General features: G+C 30.4%; 1 protein-coding gene across 2 annotated transcripts in view; it reads right to left on the reverse strand.

Annotated features, from left to right (window-relative positions):
• Positions 1–8,892: 8,892 nt before the first annotated feature.
• Positions 8,893–26,521, reverse strand: part of LOC126892962 (uncharacterized) — a 40,348-nt gene continuing 22,719 nt past the window's right edge. For both annotated transcript variants that reach the window (XM_050662907.1, XM_050662908.1), the window contains exon 2: positions 8,893–9,433. In XM_050662907.1, the coding sequence (XP_050518864.1) occupies positions 9,239–9,433 (195 nt within the window). In that variant the 3' untranslated portion in view covers positions 8,893–9,238. The remainder of the gene's footprint in view (positions 9,434–26,521) is intronic.

The following is a 26,521-nucleotide window of genomic DNA, read 5'->3' on the forward strand; positions in this document are numbered from 1 at the left end:
GTATACTTGTCCCTTGGAAAATTCTGCGGAAAATTTTCACCCTGATTCCGTGATTTTCTTAGTCCTGCCTTTAAAAAGTTATAATACTCAAATACAATCAATACCTTTTCGGTACTCGGCAGGAAGGTTAAACGTTTCTTGTAAGACGGCAGGAGTCCTAGATTTGTAAGAAAATTCGTGAAAAAGTCAACGATTTTCTGAGTCATACCATTTTGCACATGTTTCAAGAATCTTAATATAAGTCTATTTACAAAGAGGCAGGATGGTTTTATGGTTATTTTGTATACAGGGTGGGGCATTAGTGTCACAAAGTCCAATTACTCGTTTGTCGTAAGATATACGAAAAAAAGTTATTTAGGTAAAACATGGGCCACAGATAGGACTATGATTTAACAGTATTTTCTAATATACAGGGCTACCCGTTTTCACAGGGTGACACAAATTTATGTTTTTTTAATTGGAATACCCTGTATATTTTTACATTTTTGGATTCTACTCGATGTTCTCTTTAATAAAATATAGTGTTTTGAAATATTATACGAGGTAGTTTAAAATATAATTACGTTTTTTTGTTAATTTTGTAGGAACATTCACACCCTATACATATTGTTAGTGATTTGATATCCAAACTACTATTAATTTATGTTTAAACGATTTTTAATATAGTCTACTATTGTCAGTTAATTATACTCGTAGTATACCAAAATGTTTAATTTTAGTATACGGGGTTGGTTGAAACTCGGAATGAGTATTTTCTGAGTTTTCTTAAATGGGACACCCTGTATTTTAGTATTATAATAAAATGATATTTTATGGTACCTTTTTATTTGTTAAGCATTTTCTGTACCATATTTATATATTAATTTCGGCAGTAAATTGATAGACAGATTACTCGGGTGGTTTTTGGGGTTTCTGAACAAGAATGTCACATTAGAACAGATCTTTACCTAGTGCTCGGGGTGACTAATATACACGCCATATTCTTAAATTTCGAGGCTTTCAGACACTAAAGTGATACAAGTAGAATACTCGGGGAGTTTTGTGGTTGCTGAACATGAATACGCCATCAAAATCGACCTCCAAAAACTCTCTAAATTCGAGATCAGTCACCCTGGGCACCAGGTGCTCCGAGGGTCGGTTGTAATGTTATATTCGTGTTCGGCCATCCCAAAAACCCTCGAATAATCTGTTTTCTTTCATTTATTGCCGATATCACACGAAACTCCAGATGACGTGCCTTAGCAGCAACTCTGGGCACTAGGTGATTCGGAGGTCGGTTCTGCTTGCGTATTCGTAACTCCATAAACCTCCCAAATAACAAAATTTTGCCCTTAATACACTGATTTTGACAGGTTTATGCACTTTTGGATGCATGTTATCCACTAAAATGCAATTTCCACCCATTTTTATATTGTACACCTTTTATTTGAATTTGAAAAAAAAAATAAAAAAAATAAAAAAAAACCGGTGTATTTGCCGACTTAAGCAAGAGTAACTTTTAGTACTAGAATACTTCATAATTTAATACTCTACTCTCAAAAATGTCTAAAAATTTAAAGACCAATAAGTTATGAGATAAAATATCCGTTGATCTACCCAAGACGGATGCCTATGACCAGTAGTAGAAATTCACAATTGATAAAATCGATTCATCTCTAGAAGAGAAATAAACGTAGCCGTTTTCGTTTTCCTAAATAGAATTTTTCTAAATTCTTTTAAACTCAAAAAAAGAAAAAACGAAAAATTTTTCAAATCGATTTTTCTAGAACACTGCGTATTCTTCTGAGTTAAAGCAAAAGTACCTTTTAGTACAAAACTATCCCAGAATTTAATAATCCAGTGTCAGAAATGCTTAAAAGTTAGATAGAAAAGTTATTCGATAAAATATCCGTTTTCGTACCCAAAACGGACCCCTATGACTGGTACTAAAAATTGACAATTGATAATTGACATTTGAAAATTGACCTCTGGAAGATAAATAAGTGTACCAGCTTTCGTTTTTCCAAATAATAGCGTTCTGCAGCTATTTAAAAAAAACTAATTACAAGACTTCGATATGCTTCTTCTCGACGAAGCATATCGAAGTAGAGGTCGTCCGCCAACCAGATGGTCTGATGATATCAAACAGATCGACAGAAACTTAATGCAGACAGCACAGAACAGAAATGCATGGAGAAGACTGAGGCAGACCTATATCCAGCATTGGATAGATCGGGGTTGAATTATGACGATGATGAATTACAAGACCCCATCTTTAAAGAGCTTTAGCTTTCCACGGAAGCATTTTTGAACTAGGTGAATTGAGTTAAATTTTCTTAAAATTATCTGAGGAATCTCCGGTTTTCGTTTGTTATGGGAGCTTCTGGACACCCTGTATAATATAATGGGTAGGTAAATTCCCTACTGTAACCAATAAATTGTAAAAATTGTTTATTTACTTTTATTGCGTTTACTTAGATAAAAATATGATCTAATCACTTAAAATAAAGGTGTTACAGTTTGCTATTAGATTTGAAAAGTGTGTAAAAATTCCTAGACATTATTCAGGAAAATAATATTTAATAGGATACGATTGTTTTAATGACATACAACTTAATTTTTTGGATTATTCATCTTTGCGGTTATCCTGCCAATTTGTAAACGGTTTTAAATTAGTGTTTTTTTAAGCATACTCGACATGGTATGACTCAGAAAATTGTGGTGATATGAATATGTTTGTATAACACCCTGAAATAATTTTACAGACACACAATTTAATTTTTTTATACGAAATAACTATACAACCATCCTGCCTCTTTGAAAATAGATTTATATTAACCTTCTTAAGATATGTGCGAAATGGCATGACTTAGAAAATCGTGTAATTTTCCACGAATTTTCTTACAAATTTTTTAACTATATATAGTAAAAAAGGTGTAACTAAACATCCTGCCATTTTGAATAATGTCTACTGAAATTATTTATTTTATAACAAAATTTATTTTATGACTTAGGTAATCACGGAACCAGAGTGAAAATTTTATACAGAATTTTCCAAGAAACAAGTGCAGTTAAACATTAGGTGACGTCATGCCAACATTGTTTTTGGTCATTTTGAAATAAATATGATTAATTTATTAAGTTGGCAGGACTTAGAAAATTATGAAAATTTCATTATTTTCATTACATGTTTATATATCTGTATACTCCCTTAGTCCTTTTGCAACCGTCCTGCCCAAAAAATTTTCTTCATAAAATAGATAGTGCCCTGTTATTCTATGGATATGGCAGGACTTAAAAATTCATCGCATTTGCCAATTTTTTTTTCATAGAAAATCTAATTTTCACAGGAAAATGTCACAGGAAACCCGTGGATTTTTCCACAAATCGTAAGTACCTTCTCTATCCTTCCAGTATTGCAAAGGGCAGGACTAAGAAAATCGTGGTTGAACTTCTGTTAATATCTCCCGGTTTAATTGTCTCCTTTTGTCTTTTTAGACCTTTTCGCTTTTTAAATAATAAAAATTAAATTTTTTACACAATATAATATGAACAGTTTAATTTAATAATTTAATAATCCAATGATTTAATGCTGAAATATTTTAAATAAATAGTTTAATTAAATTTTACGGGGATGAGTACGTATTTTCGGCTGCAATGCTATTCAAATGGGGATTAGTTTTTTTTCGAATCCTGATAAAACTAATAATAGTCTGGGCTGATTATCGGAGAATAGGCCATTTTTGGGAAAAGTTATTTACCAGCAATTTTATTGCTGGAATCGAATTATAAGATCCTATATATTAATAATATAGGTATGCAAAGTCCTCAGATAGTGTGCTACTTTTTTTATAAACAAAATGGCGCCCGAAAATCGTGTTTTTTCAATTATTGCTCTAGAACTCCGAAGATTTTAACTTTACAATAAAAACACTCAAATAAAAATTCATCGTGATTAAATTCTGCATAGAGACGTGTTTTTCCCGATCTGCTCCGACGAAAATTTTCCTCGAAAAATGCGGGTTTTCCCAACAAAATCTCTAATTTTCAAATAAAGTTTTAGATAAGTAATTATTTACCAATAATTAAATAATTTGGTGACTTAAAAGCCTTCTTGGTTTAGATTATAGTTCCAGAAGCTGGTGAAAATTAAACGAATATTTTAGCAACAATTCAATTGTTAATTAATAATTTACGGTCGCAATAATAACCAAAATAATTATGATACACTGATCAAACTTTGAAACCTTATAAAGATTAGATGCCTATTTAACATTTTGTCGACAAAATATAAATTTTTTATTTTTTTGCATAATCTTTAAATGTTTAAAAAAAATAGTTATAAACAAATTAACGTTTCTCAGAAAGTTTTTATTATAATTCTAAAAAATAGCTAAAATGCGCATTTCAAATATCTTGAAAATGAATGTTTTAAAACTTTTTTTGCAACCATTGGCAAAAAAGTTATGAAACAGCAAAGTAAACATACGATTAGGTACTACGGTGTTAATAATTTTTTTAAATTCTTTCAAAGCGTAGAAGTGAGTTTAAAGTACAAGCTAATTATTTATAAAACAATATCGATTATCAGCTTAATGGTTATATTTTGATTAAAGATTATAAATATATTTTTTTGTAATTTACACGCGCAAAAGTAGAATAATACAGTACCGTAGCTACCCGCCCACATACACAACTCGCGCGAGTTTAAGCGTGTCAGTCGCTTCGAGTGAACATTTCATCTCCGGCTCTGTATCAAGCCTACTTTCGCGCTAAAAATTACAAAAAAAAGTATTTTTAATCTTTGATTAAAATATAACCATTGCACTAATTTTTGACATTCTTTGTGAGTAATTAGATTGTACCGTAGACTCACTTTTAAGCTTTGAAACAATTAAAACAAATTATAAACAATGGAGATACCGTATATTTATTTTGCTGTTTCCTAACTTTTTTGCAAATGGTTGGAAAATTTTTTTAAAACATTCATTTTCAAGACCTATGAAATACGCATTTTAGGTATTTTTTAAAATTAGAATATAATAAACAATTTCTCAGAAATGTTAATTTGTTTATAACAATTCTTTTTAAACATTTAAAGATTATGCAAAAAATGAAAAATTTATATTTTGTCGACAAAATATTAAATAGGCATCACACCTTTATAATCTTTCTAAGTTTGATCAATGTCTCATGATTATTTTGGTTGTTATTGCGACTGTAAATTGTTAATTAACAATTTAATTGTTGCTAAAATATTCGTTCCATTTTAACCGGCTTCTGAATTTATAATCTATACCAAGAAGGCTTTTATTTCACCAAGCTATATAATTATTGATAAATAATTACTGGCCCAAAAAATTTATTTGAAAATTCGAGATTTTGTTGGGAAAACCCACATTTTCCGAGGAAAATTTTCGTCGGAGCAAATCGGGAAAAACATGCCTCTATGTAGAATTAAATTGGGGTTAATTTTTATTTGAGTATTCTTGGTGTAAAGTTAAAATCTTCGAAATTATAGAGCAATAATTGAAAAAAATACGATTTGTCGGCGCCATTTTGTTTATAAAAAAAGTAGCACACTATCTGTGGACTTTGCATACCTATATTAATAATATATAGGATCTTATAGTTCGATTAAAGCAATAAAATTGCTGGTAAATAACCTTTCTTTGTACTTTATTAATTAGACTACGTATCATAACTATTTTTTTTTCAAAATTTAAAGATTATGCAAAAAAAAGAAAAATTTATATTTTGTCGATAAAATATGAAACAAGCATCTCATCTTTATAATCTTTATAAGTTTGATCAATGTATCATGATTATTTTGGTTATTATTGCGATCGTAAATTGTTAATTAACAATTGAATTGTTGCTAAAATATTCGTTTAATTTTCACTGGCTTCTGGAATTACAATCTATACCAAGAAATCTTTGATGTCACTAAGTTATTTAATTATTGATTAATAATTACTTACCTAAAACTTTATTTGAAAATTATAGTTTTTGTTAGGAAAACCCGCATTTTCCGAGGAAAATTTTCGTCGGAGCAAATCGTGAAAAACATATCTCTATGCAAAATTTAATTGTGGTGAATTTTTATTTGAGTGTTTTTGTTGTAATGTTAAAATCTTCGGAGTTCTAGAGCAATAATTGAAAAAAATACGATTTGTCGGCGCCATTTTGTTTATAAAAAAGTAGCACACTATCTGCGGACTTTGCATACCTATATTATTAATATATAGGATCTTATAATTCGATTCCAACAATAAAATTGCTAATAAATAACTTTTCCATGAATTTTGCTAATTAGCCCAGAGTATAAGTATTTTTGAAAAATTTAAACGTAGAATGAAAGATTACGTTATTAGTCGAAAGTCCCTGAGAACTTGTATAATGTTTATTTTAATAAGTTACAGAAGTGAAAAACTAAGAAAATTTAGTGTGTTTTTTAATTTCAAATATCTCATTCAAAATAAACTATTTATTTATTCTAAGGGACTTTCGGCCCTCGGTAATAATTTAGTCTTTCATTCTGCGTTTAAATTTTTTAAAGGTATTTATTAATTTTTTCAGGATTCGAAAAAAATGCCTAAACGACACAATTTGAAAAAACACCTAAGACTGGAAACAAAGGCCCGAATATATAAGTCAGTTATTAGGCCAGTTATGACTTACACGGCCGAAACAAGACCAGATACAAGAAAAACACAAAGACATCTGGAAACCAACGAAATGAAGATCTTAAGAAGGATTGCTGGAAATGGACTACAGGATAGGGTAAGAAGTGAGAAAATCAGACGCATATGTGGGGTAGACAATGTAAATACCTGGGTAAAGAACAGAAAAGAAGAGTGGAATGAGCACATAATCAGGATGTCTGAATCAAGGATAGTAAGAGTAGCCAGGGACAAGTCACCGTTAGGCAGGAAAAGTATAGGACGCCCAAGGAAAATATGGAATGACAACTTAGGGGCAGAATGAAAGGCACCGTTGAAGAAAAACAGGTAATACTGCCTATATAAAAGAAGAAGAAGAAAAAATGGACACCATGTCCGTGGTAATATTTTCCAAATCTATTTTTGTCTTACAACGCACTCAGTAGAATATAATATTGCCAGCATATTGTCAGTCAGACAGTGACAATCAGTGACAATTTTAAATATTTGACATGGCATCGGGAATATTTTGAGTTGTTGATTAAATAATATTGATATATAGTGTATTTGATAAATAATTGATTTAAGACGTGAACTTAATAAAAACTTATTGATTGTGTATTCTTTGTGGAAGATCCAAGCAGAGAATACATCAGGATAATATATTCTGTGATCCAAGTATTTTTTTGTTAAAGATGTTTAAAATTGTAAGCGTTTCATAGTAACAATATATTATCAAAAAATCACTTTAACACTTTTCCTCTTTTCTCGATTGAGTATTAGTTTTTGTTGTACATATAAATTATTACAGTCACTGAATACATAGTTACTGAAAAAATTATCACATTTATTAACTGAATTAATAATTTGCAATTATACAAATAACAGTTATCCAAGAACATTCAAAAGCCATATCTTTAAGTTAATGATGACATTTTCAAGTAGAATGACATTCTAGTAATGTTTACATATCCATACCAGTGTGAATTTTACTACACGTAATTTGCCGCGTAAAGATAGAAAAAGTAGGGATAGCCGTAAAATATTTGCGAATTATGTACCCATAGTGCAGTTACTGAAGGTGGATATGAGCTATTACCTCCGATTTCATTGAACCTCCATCGATTTGCATGAAAATTTATAAGTGGTTAGAGGATATCTCAAGGAACATAGGTGACATGATGCCAACTTGCGCTTTTAGCATGGTGGTGGATGCCACCCCTTCTCGGGGGTGAAAATTATTGTATTAAGCATAACCCCATAATTCGATAGAGGGACAAATTCTAAGCAAAATTTGTTTTATAAAGTTATTAAAATAAATCAAGACTTTTTGAGTTATTCACGATCAAAGAATTTGATTTTCGTGAGAAAAATGCATGTTTTAAGCGATTTTTAACAAATAACTCGAAAACTATAAGTTTTTACAAAAAAGTTATAATTACCAAAATTTAAGCTAATAAAAACTAAATAAACTCCTTATCTAACAATAAAACACTGAAAACGTTTGTTTTCTATACTTCCACAAAATTTATTACAACTATGTGACTACAGCTGTTTCGGCAGAGTTCCTTTCTCAAGTGATTTAGTTTACAATGGTTTGCCTATTTAAAGTCTTTAACTGAAGAGGTTGAGGAGTGGGGAGCTGTTTGTCTCGAGTTGGTCATTCAGAATTATATCTGTATTTTTCAATTTATTAATTTCCATAGATTCTAACAAAGATAGCTTAAGGCCTTTATTTTGAATATGCAGAATTTGAAACTGTTCATTAAAAGAATGATTATGATCTAGAAGGTAAAGTGCGTATGTAGAAGTGTCTGTTTTTCTATTGTTGAAAGCCCTTTTGTGTTCTGCTATCCGTTTGTCAAAAGTTCTGCCAGTTTGACCGATGTAAGTTTTCGGACAGTCACCACAAGTTAGTGGTGTTTACAAACTTTCACATGCGTGCCTTAAACGTGTACTTTTAACACGTTTATCATAAATAACTATTAATTCATTTAATTCTTATTAATGATTACACAGTTGTGGAATATTGTGAAACTCGGGTAAGTCAAAGCAGAACTTCATTATTTGTTCATTATTTTTAAATGCATCACCCTGTATTGTATATCATCATTTTTAAAGAAAATGTAATTTAATTTGTAGCAGGTATTTTCTTTGCTTTATAGTTAATAGTTTTAGAGATATTTGGATGGAGGTGGGAAAATGGCTGATAAGTAGGGAGGGATCAACACTGCAAAAAATACAACAAAAGTTAAATAAAAAAATTGTAATATTCATTGTAGAAGGCACTGGGCATGAGTTCCTATATCACTGAAATCAAGGATCCTATAGTACATAATATATCGTTCCTATATAAATATAACGCACGTTTTCACAAAAATTAAACTCCCTTTATAAAGCACCAAAATAACTTATCACGAGGCACTGATAACGACCAGGTTCCTCACCAGTTCTTTTTAAATCACAAGGAAACAAATCTTCAGAGAAGAATGGCGGTTAGGAGTCAAAAGGCGTCGGAGAACGCTGTAAGCCGATAGTAGTAGTGGAAACAAATCTTGACGTTGACTAAAAGATAGCTGCATACTATATTATCATCATCATGAATCATTATACTTGCCGCAGATACATGATGTATGATTTAGGACTGTAAATTTCACCAAGTCGTCACGATATCCCAAGTAATATACCAAGTTTACTGGGTCCGTCTCGTTTTCTTTACATCTGTACCCATAATGTTTATTACATCCTCCACTACCTTCGCATCTATGAAGAATAGTGTGCAAGGGTTTCATCTGAAACAAATACATACATAAACAAAATAGAAAAGAAAAAAGAGAATTTTCTTGTCTCTTATAGGTCGAAATGCAGAGCTATTGGTATCTATAGTCGGTTCGCTTAACTCAGACACAACTGGCTAGTGATTTTAGTAAGTAATTTTGCCAATTTTGCCAGCGGCGGCTCGTGGCCTAAAAAAGTGGTGAAGATGAGGAAAGTCTGCCGGACCCAAAAGAAATTTCGGTATACTTATACCTATGACGCGCCCAAATCTCATTAAAAATTCTTTAAAAAATGTTTAGAGTTTGGGGCCCTAACAACTTAGAAAACTTTTTTATGGCACTTATATTAGAGATGAGGATGAAGAGATACTTAAACAAAAAAGCAGTATGTATTAGATAGATTAATAAAACTGACTTAATCAATTTTTATAAATCAAGTCGAGTCTTTGATCGTTTATGGAAGCAAATCTTTCAATTATATCTTCATAGAAAGGATAAACTAAAAGTTTTTAGCCTTTTTAAGCACGAAAAACTTCTCTTTCTACAGATACGGTATTCGACGGAATTGTCAGAATTAAACAAAACAAATTTATTTTATTTATTTATTTATTTATTTACGGGATTACCCCCATTACAACACATACAGTATAAAATCAATCTCTGTAATATCTACTAAACTAGAGTAAAATAAATCTTAATTATTACATACTTATTAAACAAAAACGAAATACTAATAGTTATCCATTACACATATTACATCTATTACACAAATCAGTTCAAATAAACAAAAAGTACCTGTCAAGCTCTTTTAATCCGATTCTTAAAAATTATAGGCTTCTGTAACAATGTCTTTAATTGGTTGTAATTTTATAACCATTTCTTGCAAATTACCATTTTTTAAATTTCCGTCAGCATAAAAAAGGCAGAGCTCTCTTTTAAGTCTTTGAGTTTTAGTAAATATTTGCCAAAAACTCAAAATAAACTTTGAAAAGCGTCGGAAGGAATGATCAAACTGTATGACAGTATGACCCAAACTTTGTTGTATCTGCTAAGCTTATTCATCACAATCACAATTCACAAAGAATTTTAATTCATCACAATCCTGAAAATGTAATCGATTTCCATTAAAATATATATATTAAATAAAAAAATTGGGTAGAATTTGCATTCGTGCTCATACCATCATCACACCTATATATCTTTTCAAAGTATTAATAACGGTCATTGTGCTTGCTTTGTCAAAAACAGAATTAAAAAATTATTCACTTCTTTTATCACATATTAATTGACGAGTCCTATTTATCTAGTTTAAACAAAAATGAATATCTAGGGACGTTTTTTTTTAAGAACGTCATATAAAATATCTGTTATAATATGAAACATGTCGATAAAAACTGCTAAAAATGTAAACTCAAAATCATTTAAATCTCATAAAAAGCCTTTAGCCAGCTGAACTGATTTGCGGTCTTCCATCTTCCGAAAAAAAAAAAACGAATACTGCCCATCATAGCACGCATCCAACTAAAATTTCTGCACTTGCTAATTTGGGTACTACCAGTGCCGATAGGATGACGTCACGTTGCCATGACAACCGTTGACGCTTGTGCAGCCGACAGCCGAAATTTCATCTACGTCTTCATCTAACTCTGCTCCAGTCATAGAAGTCAAATGACACAGGTCAGTATCTGACCGTCAAGGACCTACAGTTTTAATTTTTGGATTACATATTGAAATTCTTTTTTAATTTTTGGATTACATATTAAAATTCTTTTTTAATTTTTAGATTAATTAAAAAAAATAGGTTTATAATTAATTTCAGTATTTAGATATAATAATGCTATTTATATTTTTTTATTTTTTTTTTGTCTCAATTTGATTATATTTTTTGGTGAAGATCACCTTCACCTACTTCACCTGGCCGGCCGCCGCTGAATTTTGCTAAAATTCCCATTTTGGTAAAATTGGCAAAAACTAATTACTAAATAGTTAATAATTACTATTTAGTTACTAGTACATTCTTTCACGGTTTTTGCTGTAAATTTTAAATAACCGCTTGAATTGACATGAAATTTAGCGTACGCATAGCTAACATATCAAAGAAAAAAAGTGATATGGTGCCGATATGTGCTTTTGCCCTAGGGGTGAGTTTCACCCCATCTCGGGGGTGAAAAAATATATGTTTACGATAAGTCCTGAAATGGATAAACTGACTAATTTTAAGCAACTTTTGTTCTATAGAGTTTTTTCACCAAATCAATACTTTTTGAGATATTTGCAAGTGAATATGTTTATTTTTCAACAAAATAACCACGTTTTTAGACGTTCTTTCACAAATAACACAAAACGTAAGTATTTTGTCGAAAAAAATATTCTTGGCAAAACTATAGCCAATAAAAAAATGAAAAAAACTGTGTACATATTAGGTCCCTATACCTAACAAAAGCAGAGTTATAGCTAATGAAAAATAGGTTCATATTTGAAAAATTCCAAATAGAATAATTCAATGTGAAATGTCCAAATACTGAAGCATTCTTGGGAAAAACAAATTACAACTTTTTTAAAGTGTTTAAAAAAAGCTATTTCTGTTTTTATAAAAAAAATTTCTAGCAACAAATGTAAGCAAGTTACGCTCAAAATAAAGTTGGTTCCTTTTGTTTTGGCAAAAAAAATCAAGAATATCACCCCCCAATTAACAACTTAAATGAAATTAATCATTGCCGCTTCACAAGTTACTTTACTTGTTTATATGTTTATATGTTTACTTGTTTATATGATCTGTAAGTTTCATCGATTCAAAGTGCTTATTTTTGAAAAATTTGGTTTTAAAATAAAATTTTTAAAAATTTAAATTTTGAAAAAATGCTTTTTTTCAAAATAACTTAAAAATTGTTAAAGATACCAAAAATCTTAAACAATAAAAAAGTCGACTTTACTTTTTTGTTTTTCTGTAATATTCGGTGTTTCTGCATACACTCGTGATAGTCATAAGTGACTCGTTCAAGCCCTTTTAACTACAGCTCTTTCAAAAATAAGGACTTTGAACCGATGAAACTTACAGATCATATGATCAATACATACGCAAGTAAAAAACTTGTGAAGTGGTAACAATTAAGTTTATTTCAAATGCTAATTAAAGGGTGATTTTCCCGATTTCTTACAAAAAAAAGGGACCAACTTTATTTTGAGCGTAACTTGTTTACTTTTGATGCTAAAATTTTTTTTTTAAACAAAAATAAGCATTTTTAAACACTTTAAAAAAGTTAAAATGAGTTTTCCCCAAAAAGTGCTTCGTTTTTTGGTTATGGCACGTTAAAATATTCGATTTGGAATTTGACGAATATGAACTTATTTTTCATTAGCTATAACTCTGTTTCTAGTAGGTATAGTGACCTAATTATATACACCATGTTTTTCACTTTGTTACGAGCTATATTTTTGATAAGAATTTTTTTCGACCAAGTACTTGCTTACGTGGTGTGGTTAGTGTGGTAAACGTGGTTATTTTGTAGAAAAATTAACATATTCACTCGCAAATAACTCGAAAAGTATTAACTTGGTGAAAAAACTTTATAGAAAAAAAGTTGGTAAGAATTAATCATTTTATCCATTTACGGACTTATTTCGAACATATATTTTTCACCCCGAAGGGGGTGAAAATCACCCCTAGGGTAAAAACACACATCGGCACAATATCACTTTTTTTATGACTTGTTAGATTTGTGTATGCCAAATTTCATGTCAATCCAAGCGGTTTTTTAAAATTTAGAGGTTTTGCAATATTTCACCTTTAAAGAACGTACTATACTGTGTAGTAAGTAATTTTGCCAATGTTGGCAACTTGTCATAAAACAAAAAAATTACCTACTAAAATCACTAGCCATTTGTGTCTGAGTTTAGCGAATCGACTATATCTATAATTTGAGCTTTTTAAAATTTATAAAGCAAACAAAATCTGGCTGTCAAAAATTCAAATTGTCAAAATTTTCAAGAAAACAAAATTCATTTTAGGAGAAAAGAGTCTATTTAAACCAAATAGAAATACACACACAGAAAACCTGGAGATATGTTGAAGTTAACAGCGTACGATAGAAAAGAGTATATCTACATTTAAAAGAGTAAAGGAATGATAAAGCACTTTAGATACCTAGGTGTCATAATAGACGAAAAAGGACAAGATAAAAATGAACTAAAGCAATGGATAGCAAAAGGTAACCGAAAGGTAGGCAGTTTTAAAAAATTATTAAAGTCAAAATATGTACCTATCATGAAAGACAAAAACCAGAATATAAAAAACCGCAATAAGACCAATAGGCCAGGAACCGAAGCTTTTCACCTCGCAATTTTTAAAGAACAGATCGATTTGCTTGAAAATTTGAGAATAAGTAGTGGATAGTCCAACGATCAAAATCTATATGATGCCGAAAGGCGCTTTTACCATGGGGGTGGTTGCTACCCCATCTCGAGGGTGGAGATTTTTTATTATATTTTGACCGCAAAAGTTGATAAAACCATTCATTCTAAGCAAAAAATGTCCTATACATTTTTTTGATAAAATTAATAGTTTTCGATTTATTCGCTATCCAATGTGTTAGTTTTGTATAAAAAAATCAATGTTTTTCGATATACTTACTCATTTATGATTCACTTAATTTTTGCCGTAGAAAAAATTTTTTCAAACCAAGTTCTTGGGAATTAAATAGTCTACAATTTTATATTGAAACATTTTTTCCTATCTCTAATTCTAATCTTTCTATTCTGAATAAAATGGCATTTTTTACCAAACTTCAAAAATTCGTTATTCGCTTTTAACTCCAGTTTTTTAAAAACTAATCATTCTAAGCCAGTCAGATTTCTAGAATCTATTAATAATACATAAATAAATAAGAATTAATAAGGCCAATGACTAAAAACAACCGCTAACTTACATTATTATGCTTCCAATTGGATTTCTCCCTTTTTTTTAAACATATTGATTTTTTAACCGTAACTTTTTTATCTTTAATGCTAGAAAGTTTGGTAAAAAATAATTTGATAGGTTTTTACAATATCTATAAGACTATTAATATTAAATCTTTTTAAAATCCTCAGTCGCAAAAAGAGGTGACTTTGAAGTGGTTGGTAAAGGTGGTTTTTGCATGTTATTACAAGTTTTGATTGTTAATAGCTCACTCAATTTTTACCGTAGAAAAAATTTTTGCAAACCATATTCTTGGAAATAAAATAAGCTACAATTTCGTATTTAAACATTTTTTCGTATCTCTAATGCTAATCTTGCTATTCTGAAGAAAAGCCATTTTTTCCAAACTATAAAAATTCGTCATTCACTTTTAACTCCAGTTTTTTTAAAGCTAATCATTCTAAGCCAGTCAAACTTCTAGAACCTATTAATAATACATTAATTAAAAAGACCAAATAAGGTCAATGACTAATTTTAATTAGGGTGGTGATTAGAGGATTGCTTGCGATCACTTTTTCGCTGAAAAATATAGGGACTGACATTCTTTTCATTATAAGTCACTTACTTTTTAAGCTAGAGACTTTTTTTTGGAGATAGATATTTAAGTTGTTCTCGAAAAATGTATAGTTTTCCCGTCTTTTGACTTTGAAACTACAATATTTAGCATTTGACGAAGAAGAGCCATCACATTATAATAAAGTATAGCTCGATTACTATTGGTCTTAAGAGGAAACAGTAGCGATCAACAGGTAGCAAAAACGCGTTCCAAGATTGCGGCTGTAATTTTGAATATTTTTTCGAGATATTTGGCACACGTATTCGTAATATAATAAAGAATGGCGGTACAGAGCCCAATTTAAAAAATATTTTAATATGTGGAAATTACTCTGTAATTAAATAGAATATTAAAAAAACGAGCCTGAGAAGCCATTAAGAAGAACAAAAAAATACACTTTCTTCAAATAAATTTTTTATCCGATTCCTAGATTTTGTGTCATTTTGGAACTACTAAATTTTTTTATTTCATTAGTAGTTCCAAAATGACACAAAATCTAGGCATCGGATAAAAAAGTTTATTTGAAGAAAGTGTATTTTTTTGTTCTTCTTAATGGCAGTACAGGCTCGTTTTTTTAATATTGTATTTAATTACAGAGTAATTTCCACATATTAATATATTTTTCAAATTGGGCTGTCTACCGCCATTATTTATTATATTACAAATAAGTGTGCCAAATATCTCGAAAAAATATTCAAAATTACAGCCGCAATCTTGGAACGCGTTTTCGCTACCTGTTGATCGCTACTGTTTCACCTTAAAGAAAATTTAAAAAAACGGTTTTGTTTATTTTTTCAAAAGGTACATTTTTGTTAAGTAAAGTTGTTTTGATAAAACGAAAGCTTTTGGAGTTATTAGCAGAAAACTTATTAAAAACATTGATTTTTTCGATATAAAATTAATACTTTCGATAGCGAATAAATCGAAAACTATCAATTTTATCAAAAGAATGTATAGAACGTTTTTTACTTAGAATGAACGTTTTTACCAACTTTTGCGATTAAAATATAAGAACAAATTTCTACCCCCGAGATGGGGTGGCAACCACCTCCATGGTAAAAGCGCCTTTCGGCATGATATAAATTTTAATCCTTGGACTATCCACTACTTATTCTCAAATTTTCAAGCAAATCGATCCATTCTGTCAAAATTGAGAGGTTTTGTCTTATTTTAAGCTTTATTACTTGGACTACCACAGTCCTCTAGGGATGTGAGACATGGTTGCTAAATAAAATAGAAGAAAAAATGACAGGGAGGTTGGAACGAAAGGTCGAGCTACGTTCGAGGGAAAACTACGAAAGACAGTTAGTTAAGAAAAACCAATCAAGAATTAAGCATGCTTTACAAGGAACCAAGTATAACAAAATACACAAAGGCATACAAAGGCACAAAGAATCAGGTGGGTAGGTCATGTCGAGAGAATGGATAGGGCTAGAATGCCAAAGAAGGTACTGTTAAGAAGACCAGTTGGGACAAGGAGACGAGGTAGACGAAGAAAAAGATGGCACGAAAAGTTTCAGGAAGATATAGGATTTATGGAAATTACAGATTGGACAGAGAAAGCGAAAAATAGGATACAGTGGAGAGCCATAGTGCAGCAATTTTACATAGAAATTAAACATAATTATAATAAGACATTAGTAGATACTGTCATGTGTATTATGTAAAATTTTAAAATTATAAAGAGATAAGGTCTGTAGAGTGTAGAGCTAATTAAATAAAAATATGAAAAAAAAAATTCCAAGAAACGCTTTTGTTTAGTTACGAGTGACTAAAATTAAAAATATTATAAAAAAATCGACTAAATAGCAAAAAATAAAAAAAATTGAAAAATCCAACATATTCGTCAAAAAAAAAGCGTGGCGTGTCTTCATCGAATAAACGGTTTTCGCCCCACGCTTTTCTTTAACGAATATTTTTTGCTTTTTAGTTGATTTTTTTATAATATTCTTAATTTTAGTCACTCGTAACTAAAGAAAAGCGTTTCTTAAAAATTTTTTTTTCATATATTTTTATGTTTTACTTTTTAGTCTTACACTTTTCAAACATTAAAATATATCGTTTATTAAAATATATATAAAACATATGATGAACAAACATAAAAAGTAGTCGGAATCGGTAAATAATTTGAAACTTTTGTAGTGAAAAAGTAAAATTATGCATAGTTCATATAATTAGCTTCAATCTGTAAAAGTTTCAAGATTCTTAATGTTGTTCTGAAGCTATTTTCTTGTGGCATTTTTACAATTTTAACTATTTGTAATGGGAAATACATTTTGTATTTTGACAACGGCACCCGATTTGGGCGTCGAAACGTTAATAAAAATCATTTTTTAATAATATTGTGGCTTATTTCCCATTATAAATAATTAAAATTCAAGATTCTTCATTGTAAAAACAAGAGAATTTAAGCATTTTCCGTTAAAATCGTTTTTTTTTTATTTAAACAATTAATAAATATAAAAAATAATTTATTGACTATTCGTGTATTGTTCCCGCGAATGCATATGTCTGCAAATTTTTAGTCATTTGCATTGAAGAAAAGGCAGTCAAATTAACGTCCAACGATTTGATCCAAACGATTGAACTAAAGACAAGCGTTTAATTAATTAATACGCCAAAATCAATTCTAATGTTAACTGTTTAACAAAACGTCTCTACCGGTGGTTTTTCTGACCATACCATTCTGACCATGATACCGGTGGTATCGTATTGAAATTTGACACGAATAAGCGCCGATTTTTATATAAACAAATATATGAGCGTCCAAAATTTGAAACTTTATTGTTTATTTATGAAGCATAACGTAAACAATTAACAATTTACAATCCGTAAAAGTTTTAAGTTTCTACATTGTAAAAAACAACAGAATTAAACATTTTCAATTAAAATCGTTTTTTTTTTATTTAAACAACTAATAAACATAAAAAAATTTTTATTGACTATTCGTGTATTGTTCCCGCGAATGCATATGTCTGCAAATTTTCATTCATTTGCATTGAAGAAAAGGCAGTCAAATTAACATCTAAAGATTTGACGCAAACTATTGAACTAAAGAAAAGCGTTTAAAAAAAATAAAATAAAGAGAAGACGAATGAACCGTGAGATAAGCGATATGTACCATGAATTGGGAAAACATAATCAGAGTCATCAAAACACAGTGACGGATATTGCTGAGGCAAATAAAACAAGAGAAATCAACTTCATAATAATTATAACTGTTAGCAGATGGAAGCCATAAACAAAATGACTGAAAGGAATAAAAACAGTTGAAGAGCTTATCGAAGACATTAGAATATTAAAACTGGGAAACTGGAGAGAGCTAAGTAAACAGAAAACAAATAAAACAAATTTTAACGAATGTCAAGTTACACGACAATCTGTAAAAAACTAAACACTGATACTATAAGTGAATCAGAATATTTCTGTTCGATGACGATTAAAGACCTAAAGAAGAAGTGATGAAAAGGTTGCAAGCGTGAGTCCATGATGTGTAGATATAGTCCAGAGAAATAAGATTTTTCCCGTGACACATCTCTTCCAGGCTGACACCAAATTTTCTGAGTAGTATGGACCTATATGTTTCCTTCAGCCGATTTTGATGAAATGCATAGTTATAAACAAATAAAGATCAAAAAACGGTAAATATTCGCTTTATTCGTCTATTACTAAAAAGTGAAGTGAATTACCTAAACAAATTTGAGAATTAGAAACTCATAGATCATATAAAAAACTTCAATATGGCGTTCGCTGAATATGTCTATCCTTATTTGTTGCTTATAGAATTGCAAAATAAGTAATAAATTTTGAGATTTTATAAATGTTCATAACTTATGTAAAAATTCAGTTAGAACCTTCTTATTACACGGAATGCTGAAACTTCTTGTGCTTAAATTATATTTTAAATTTCAAAGCAATTTCAAATAGTTTAAAAGTTATTCAATTTGTTTATCCCAAATTCATTTTTTTGCAACACTATAAATCAGAAAATTATGAGGGTACAGTAATATTTCGGACAGTTTATGAAAGAAGAACATTTATACTATTAACTTAATTAAAAAAAATGACAAAAAGTAATTTTAAACAGTGTAAAATTATTTTGCGAAAACATGTCGATTTTTTGCTTACTTATAAACAATTAGAATAACTTTTTAACCGTTACCCGTAGAAAATTATTTTTTCATATTTAGAAAGACTGAATTTTTATACACACTGATAAAGAAAAACAATTTTCCTATCACAATTAGGGACGAAGTTAGCCACCCTTTTTTTAATTCACATGTTCTTGCAAAATAATTTTGCAATATTTAGAATTTTTTTTGTCATTTTTTTAAATTAAATTAATAGTGTAAATCTTATTCTTTCATAAACTATCCAAAGTATTACTGTAACTTCATCATTTTCTGACTTATAGTGTTGCAAAAGAAATTAATTTGGGATAAACAAATTAAATAACTTTTAAATTATTTGACCGACTACTTTGAAATTTAGGGTATGATTTAAGCACCAGAAGTCTCAGCATTCCGTGTATTAAGAAGGTTCTAACTTGATTTTTACAAAAGTTATGAATATTTATATAAACCTAAAATTTATGTTTATTTTGCAATTTTCTAAGCAACCAATAAGGATAGACATATTCAGGGAACGCCATATTGAAGTCTTTTATACGATTTATAAGCTTAAAAATCAATGGGAAAGTCCCCGTAGCTGGCTGTATACCATAGTTAAAAAACCATACTGAAGTAAAAACTTCTTTTGTATATTGGTATAAAAAGTTTTATTAAAAAAACATAAAAGTCCTCCAAAAGGATTTGCAAAACGTTTTCAATCTGAATCAGATCATCCTCAGTGCCTAGAACGAAGTATTTCCACGTTAAAATGAATGCCAAAGGTTTAAAATTGTGACTAGGTTAAAGAAAAAGTGGCAATACTTACGTTCTGCTTCATAAAAGAAACTAGCAACTTATTTAAAAAGGTTACATCGATATAAATGGTTTACATAATAATTAAGTGATATTTGTAGCGACTCCAAGTCGATGTTACAAGATGAAATGTGCTAGGAGTGCTCAAAGGGCAACATGGTTCCCTGCTCGTTAAGAACTCGTGGTTCTTGCCAGTTCAATGGACACAGACCAACTAAAGTGAAGGAGATGACAATCCAATTATCAGACCTAAGTGACATCACAAGACAGGTAGTCAATTTTTGGTTATGAATTTCAAATTATTGTTGTTGTTTAAAAAATTTTTGGATTATATATTAGTAACTGTATAAAATTGAAATTTAAATTATAATAATTAGATTTTATTGTAAAAGTATATAAGGCAACTCTCTACTCTCTGTTACAGAAAGAACTGTTGTTAGTGTTAGGTAGATAGGTTTCTTTTATGAAGCAGAACGTAAGTATTGCCACATTTTTCTTTAACCTACTCACAATTTTAAACCTTTTGCATTCATTTTAACGTGGAAATACTTCGTTCTAGGCACTGAGGATGATCTGATTCAGATTGAAAACGTTTTGCAAATCCTTTTGGAGGACTTTTATGTTTTTTTAATAAAACTTTTTATACCAATATACAAAAGAAGTTTTTACTTCAGTATGGATTTATAAGCTTCTTACTCTCTAATTTGTTTAAAATGCTTAACTTTTTGGTAATAGACGAAAAAAGCGAAAATTTACCGTTTTTTGATTTTTATTTGTTTATAACTATGTATATCAAAATCGGCTGCAGGAAACATACAGGTTTTCTGCAGCCAGAAAGTCTCAGCATTCCGTGTATTAAGAAGGTTCTAACTTAATTTTTACAAAAGTTATGAATATTTATAAAAACCTAAAATTTATGTTTATTTTGCAATTTTCTAAGCAACCAATAAGGATAGACATATTCAGGGAACGCCATATTGAAGTCTTTTATACGATTTATAAGCTTCTTACTCTCAAATTTGTTTAAAATGCTTCACTTTTTGGTAATAGACGAAAAAAGCGAAAATTTTCCGTTTTTTGATTTTTATTTGTTTATAACTATGTATATCAAAATCGGCTGCAGGAAACATATAGGTTATTATTATATGTAGATGTCCATACTACTGAAATAACATAAAATAATATGAAAAAAATATTTTTAAGAAACGCTTTTCTCTAGTTAATTGTGACTAAAATTAAACATTATAAAAATTATAAAAAAATCAACTAAAAGCAAAAAATAAAAAAAAAATGAAAAAATCTAGCACATTCGTCAAAGAAAAGCGTGGCGCGTTTTCATTGAATAAACGGTTTTCGCACCACGCTTTTCTTTAACGAGTGTGTTAGATTTTTAATTTTTTTTATATGGTTAATTTTAGTCACTCGTAACTAAAGAAAAGCGTTTCTTAAAAATATTTTTTTTATTTGTTACTTTTTAGTCTTACATTTTCAAACAATAAAATATATAGTCATGTTTATTAAAATATATATAAAACATATGATGTATAAACATAAAAAGTAGTCGGAATCGGCAAAAAATTTGAAACTTTTTTGTTTATTTATGAAGCATAACATAAACAAGTAACGTAAAAAGTGAAATTATGTATAGTTCATATAATTAGCTACAATCTGTTAAAGTTTCAAGTTTCTTCATTGTAAAAAACAAGAGAATTTAACCGTTTTCCATTAACATCGTTTTTTTTATTTAAACAACTAATAAACATAAAAAAAAATTTATTGACTATTCGTGTATTGTTCCCGCGAATGCATATGTCGGCAAATTTTCATTCATTTGCATTGAAGAAAAGTCAGTCAAATTAACGTCTAAAGATTTGATGCAAACTATTGAAGTAAAGAAAAGCGTTTAAAAATTTGGTTTCGGCCTGGAGGGGGTTGTGTCACCAACAGGATATTTTTTTCCTTATTTCTCTGAACTAATATATGAAAAAAGGTTAATACTTACAATCTTTATTGAAAAAAGGTGTTAAAGGAGGCGACCGGTTTCGAAGCTTACAATTTGTGCCCCATTCTCAGGCCCAGTTAAGAGTTTGTTTTTGTAAAATAATACTAAAAAATATCAGCTGTAAGAAGTTTTCCTCTAACATCAAAGGCACTGTCTGTCTACATCTTCTTACAACTGATATCTTTTAGTATTGTTTTACAAAAAGAAACTCTTAAATGGGCCTTACAAATTTTAAGCTTCGAAACCGGTCGCCTCCTTTCATCTTTTATCAATAAAGATTGTGTACTATATCATATATCCAAATAAAGAAGAAATACTGAACAATAACAAATTACAACTGAAATGAAAATCACTAACCTTCGGTAAAAAATTTTTGTACATATTCCACATATCTACAGTTAAAATTTCTTCGAGGTAAAGGGTTCTTTGTTGCGGCTTCTCACATGGCACATTGGGTCTATTTAGATGTTCTAGATATAGCCCATTTAATGTTTTAAATTCTGTGCCACCACAAGAGACGAAGACAACGAAAGCTACGACAATCACTTTACAACGAAGCGCCATAGTTGGTTCTTCAAGTTTAAGTTGCTGTTGAGGTTTGCTCTGGTGTTATACTAGGTACAATCGAAATGGAGTGGGCTATTAAATATTGTTGTTAATAAGGAAAATCCATGAAAATTACCATAAATGCCATATTATCATAAATCCATACCCTCACTTATGTTTAAGACGTCAAAGCAGATTATGCATATGAAGAGGTTTTATACTGCAATAGATTTTAATTGTATATCTTAATTATAATTACAATAAATGTTACGTGACAAATCTGTAAAAAAGAACATTGTGGAGTGACTCACAGCAAGTGAATCGTAATATCTTAAAAAAATTGGCAACCATTTCACCAGGAAAGGAAAGACGAACGGCACACCCCCAAAAAATGCAAATAGCTAAAATGGCTAATTTTGGTCTTCCTCTCTGTTTTTGATGGTACTGAAAACGAAAATGAAGTTTACTGTGAATTTCAAGTGGGGGAACATTGGCAAAAACGCAATTTTACTCTAAAAATAAAAAAAAATAAATCACGTTTTTTGAGTTTAACTCGCTACAACTCTGTTCGGTTCTAATATCTTTTTCTTCAGAAATTTTTATAGCCTATATTTTTTACCTTTCTCAAGACTATGGGACTCGTTGACAAGACTATGGGACCTTCAGTCGTATTCTAATAAAAGGTATGAATTTTTTAAAATAAAAGGTGCAGATTCATGAATTGCCAAATTAAATCGCAAAAGTTGAGTGACAAATTTTGAAATTTAACTTTGTAATAATTATGTTTATGATAAAATATAGGCAGAGAACAACGAACACAGTGTTCGTTGTTTTCTGATATAGGGTACAAAGAAGTTTTCTGGGAAGTTGCAGATCAAAATGTTTCATAAAAAGATTATGAAACTTTTAATATCGAGGTTACGGTTCCATGACATCTCGTAACGCGACAGTTCGTAACTATACAAATTCGTAACGGACAATTCGTAACCTCCAAATTGAATTATTCTGTTTATTGTTGTTAACGTGGGAACTAAGTGTTATTACAGTTATAAATGAAATTATGTTTATTAGTTTAACGAATCAGTATCAGAATAAACATTTTTAAGGCATTTCATATTTCGTGTTTCAGAATATAATAAAAGCAGTTAAACCAAGTATTAAAGTATTACAAGCCATCCCTCTTATCAACTATAACCGTTGATAGAATGTCTCAAAGCTATTACCAATCACAAGGTTTATTATAGTAACAGGTAATTATAATCTTTCCTTTACAAAATGTTTATTTAAAAAGTTTGGAATGTCTAAAGACGGTTGTCAAATTAAAGATTTCAGGCATTAGTACTTCATTGTTCCTTTGTCTAGGTATATGCAAAGTTAAGGAACAATAAGAGTGATAACATTTTAAAAATAATGTTAAAAGTTTCTATGTATTTAAATATATATGTTTGTATTTAAAGACTTTTTTCTACAACCGTGTTAAAAATGCAATTTTTAGTAATCCATACTAACGTTAAAATGCTACTTTAAGGCACTATATAGTGCTTTAAAAATTTTATGGCACTGCCGTTCTTATTGACCGTATAGGCAATTTTGATGATAAGGTTTGTAGAAAAAATATTGTATGATATGCGTGTTAAAAAGTACATTTTTAAGGCACTCATGTGAATTGCAGAACTCGCTTCGCTCATTCTGCAAACTTTCACATGCGTGCCTTAAACGTGTACTTTTAACACTTATATCATAAATAACTACTATTAAATATTCTGAAACACGAAGTATAAAATGTGTTAATCATGTTTATCCGTACTGATTCGTTAAATTGATCAACATAATTTCCATTATAACTGTAGTAACAGTTAGTTTCCACGTTAACAAAAATAAACATAATAATTCAGTGGCGCACCTAGAATTTTCCTCTGGGTGGGGTTGGCTTAGGTACCAAAATTTTTTTGTATTGTTTGTGAAAGACAGGTTACACTATTCTATAGGCAAGGAAATAGCTTCAAAACAACATTAGGAAATAAAGCATTACACTTCTAACTTTTTTAAAGTAAGACGGATCCTTATAAAACCTTTTGCATTCAATTGGGGAGAGTTTTAGAAAAATTCTTGACCACTTGGCATGAGACACAAATGAAAATTGCATTGTTGTAAGCGGAAAATGCATTTTCAAAGTGCTTCTCAAAGTGTTCAAAAAATAAAAATTCACAACTGGGAAAATACCTAATCATGGAAATAAGTGCAATTTTCATACACGGGAGTTTGGAGGTCGCTGAACAGGAATGTGGGGTCGGCGAAGCTGTAAGAAGTACCTGGTGCTCAGTATCCCGGTAGGCACGTCGTCTCCTGGAGTTTTATGGAAATTCATTTTATGAAAATCGTGTAAACTTGTTTTTCCGGGGTTATTGAGATCGCTGAATACGAATATTGCTTCGGTGAAGCTGTATTAGATACCAGGTGCCCGGTAGCTACAACGTCTCCTAGAGTTTCATGGAAATTCGTTATGAAAATAGTTAAAATTTATTATCTCGCGGTTTTTGAGTCGCTGAACACAAATATAGCATCGAAGATGCTGTTTTAGGTACCTAGTGCCCCCGTATCTACGTCATCTCCTGGCTGGAGTTTTATAAAAATTCGTTATAAAAATAGTTGAAATTTATGATCTCGAAATTTTCGAGGCCGCTGAATACGAATATTGCATGGAAGATGCTGAACGAGGTACCTGGTGCCCTGTATCCACGTCGCTTCTTAGAGTTTTATGGAAATTCGTTATGAAATTCAACAGTGAGTAACAATAACAGTAAGTTATTTTAAATTAGAGCGCAAATTATGAAAAAAGGAATAATTTGAAATTTTTTTCAGCGTCAATAATAATTTTTTTAGATAAAAAGATGTCAGAACCTCGAGTATATGATTAAAACTGCCAGTTGCCTTAAAAACCCGGAATAACAAGTTTCAACAAATTTTATTACGAATTTTGATAAAATTCCCGGAGACAACGTAGATACATCGTACCAGGTACCTCGTACAGCAACTTCGTTGCACGATTCGTGTTCCGCGATATCAAAACCCCAAGATAATAAATTTCAACTATTTTTATAACAAATTTCCATAAAGCTAGAGGAGATGACGTAGTTACCGGGCAGCAGGTACCTCGTACAGCATGGCCGAAGTGTTCAGCGACCTCGACCAAAAATCTAGGGATAACAAGTTTCAACGATTTTCATAATGAATTTCCATAAAACTCTAGGAGTCGACATGTATACTGGGATACCTGGCACCAGGTACCTCTTACAGCTTCGCCGACCCTATATTCCTGTTCAGCGACCTCAAAAACCCACCAAATATGAAAATTGAACTCATTCCCATGATTACTTTCCGAGTTGTGAATTTTTATTTTGTGAACACTTTGAGATGCACTTTGGAAAATGCATTTTCCGCATACAAGAATACAATTTGCCTATGTCCCTCATGTCAAGTATTCAAGAATTTTTCTGAAGCTCTGTCGAATCGAATGCAAAAGGTTTCATAACGATCGGTCTTACTTTAAAAAAGTTAGATGTTTTAGAAGAAAAGTTAGACGATTTTAGTGCTTTATTTCCTCGCCTACTACTATTTTTTATATGCTCTGGGAGGGGTTTTAACCCTCAAAACCCCCCTTGGGTGCGCCACTGTAATAATTCAATTTAGACGTTACGAATTGTCCTTTACGAATTTGTACAGTTATACGAACTGCCACCGTTACCAAGTGTCGCCGTTACGAACTGTCGCTGTTACGAATTGTCCGTTACCAACTGTCCGGTTACGAATCGTCGCGTTACGAGGTGTCTGGTCACTAGGGATGGCGGTTTTTGACAAAACACCGGTTTTCGGTTATACCGGTTTTTTTTGCTTACAGTTTAACCTGGCGGTTATAACCGGCCAAAAAAACCGGTTTTTGGAAAAACCGGTTTTCGGTTATTTTAATCCAATGGGTTACAAAGTTACATTTACAATGCACTTTAGTTTGTGATACTCCATTCGACTCGATATCAATATGATCAAAGTTAGTACTATCGAAAGGACATCAATATCAATATAAATAAAACACAATTTTTAATAAAACCATTTTATTCTATTA

Source organism: Diabrotica virgifera, chromosome 9 (assembly GCF_917563875.1).
Source record: "Diabrotica virgifera virgifera chromosome 9, PGI_DIABVI_V3a".
NCBI classification, from domain to species: domain Eukaryota; kingdom Metazoa; phylum Arthropoda; class Insecta; order Coleoptera; family Chrysomelidae; genus Diabrotica; species Diabrotica virgifera.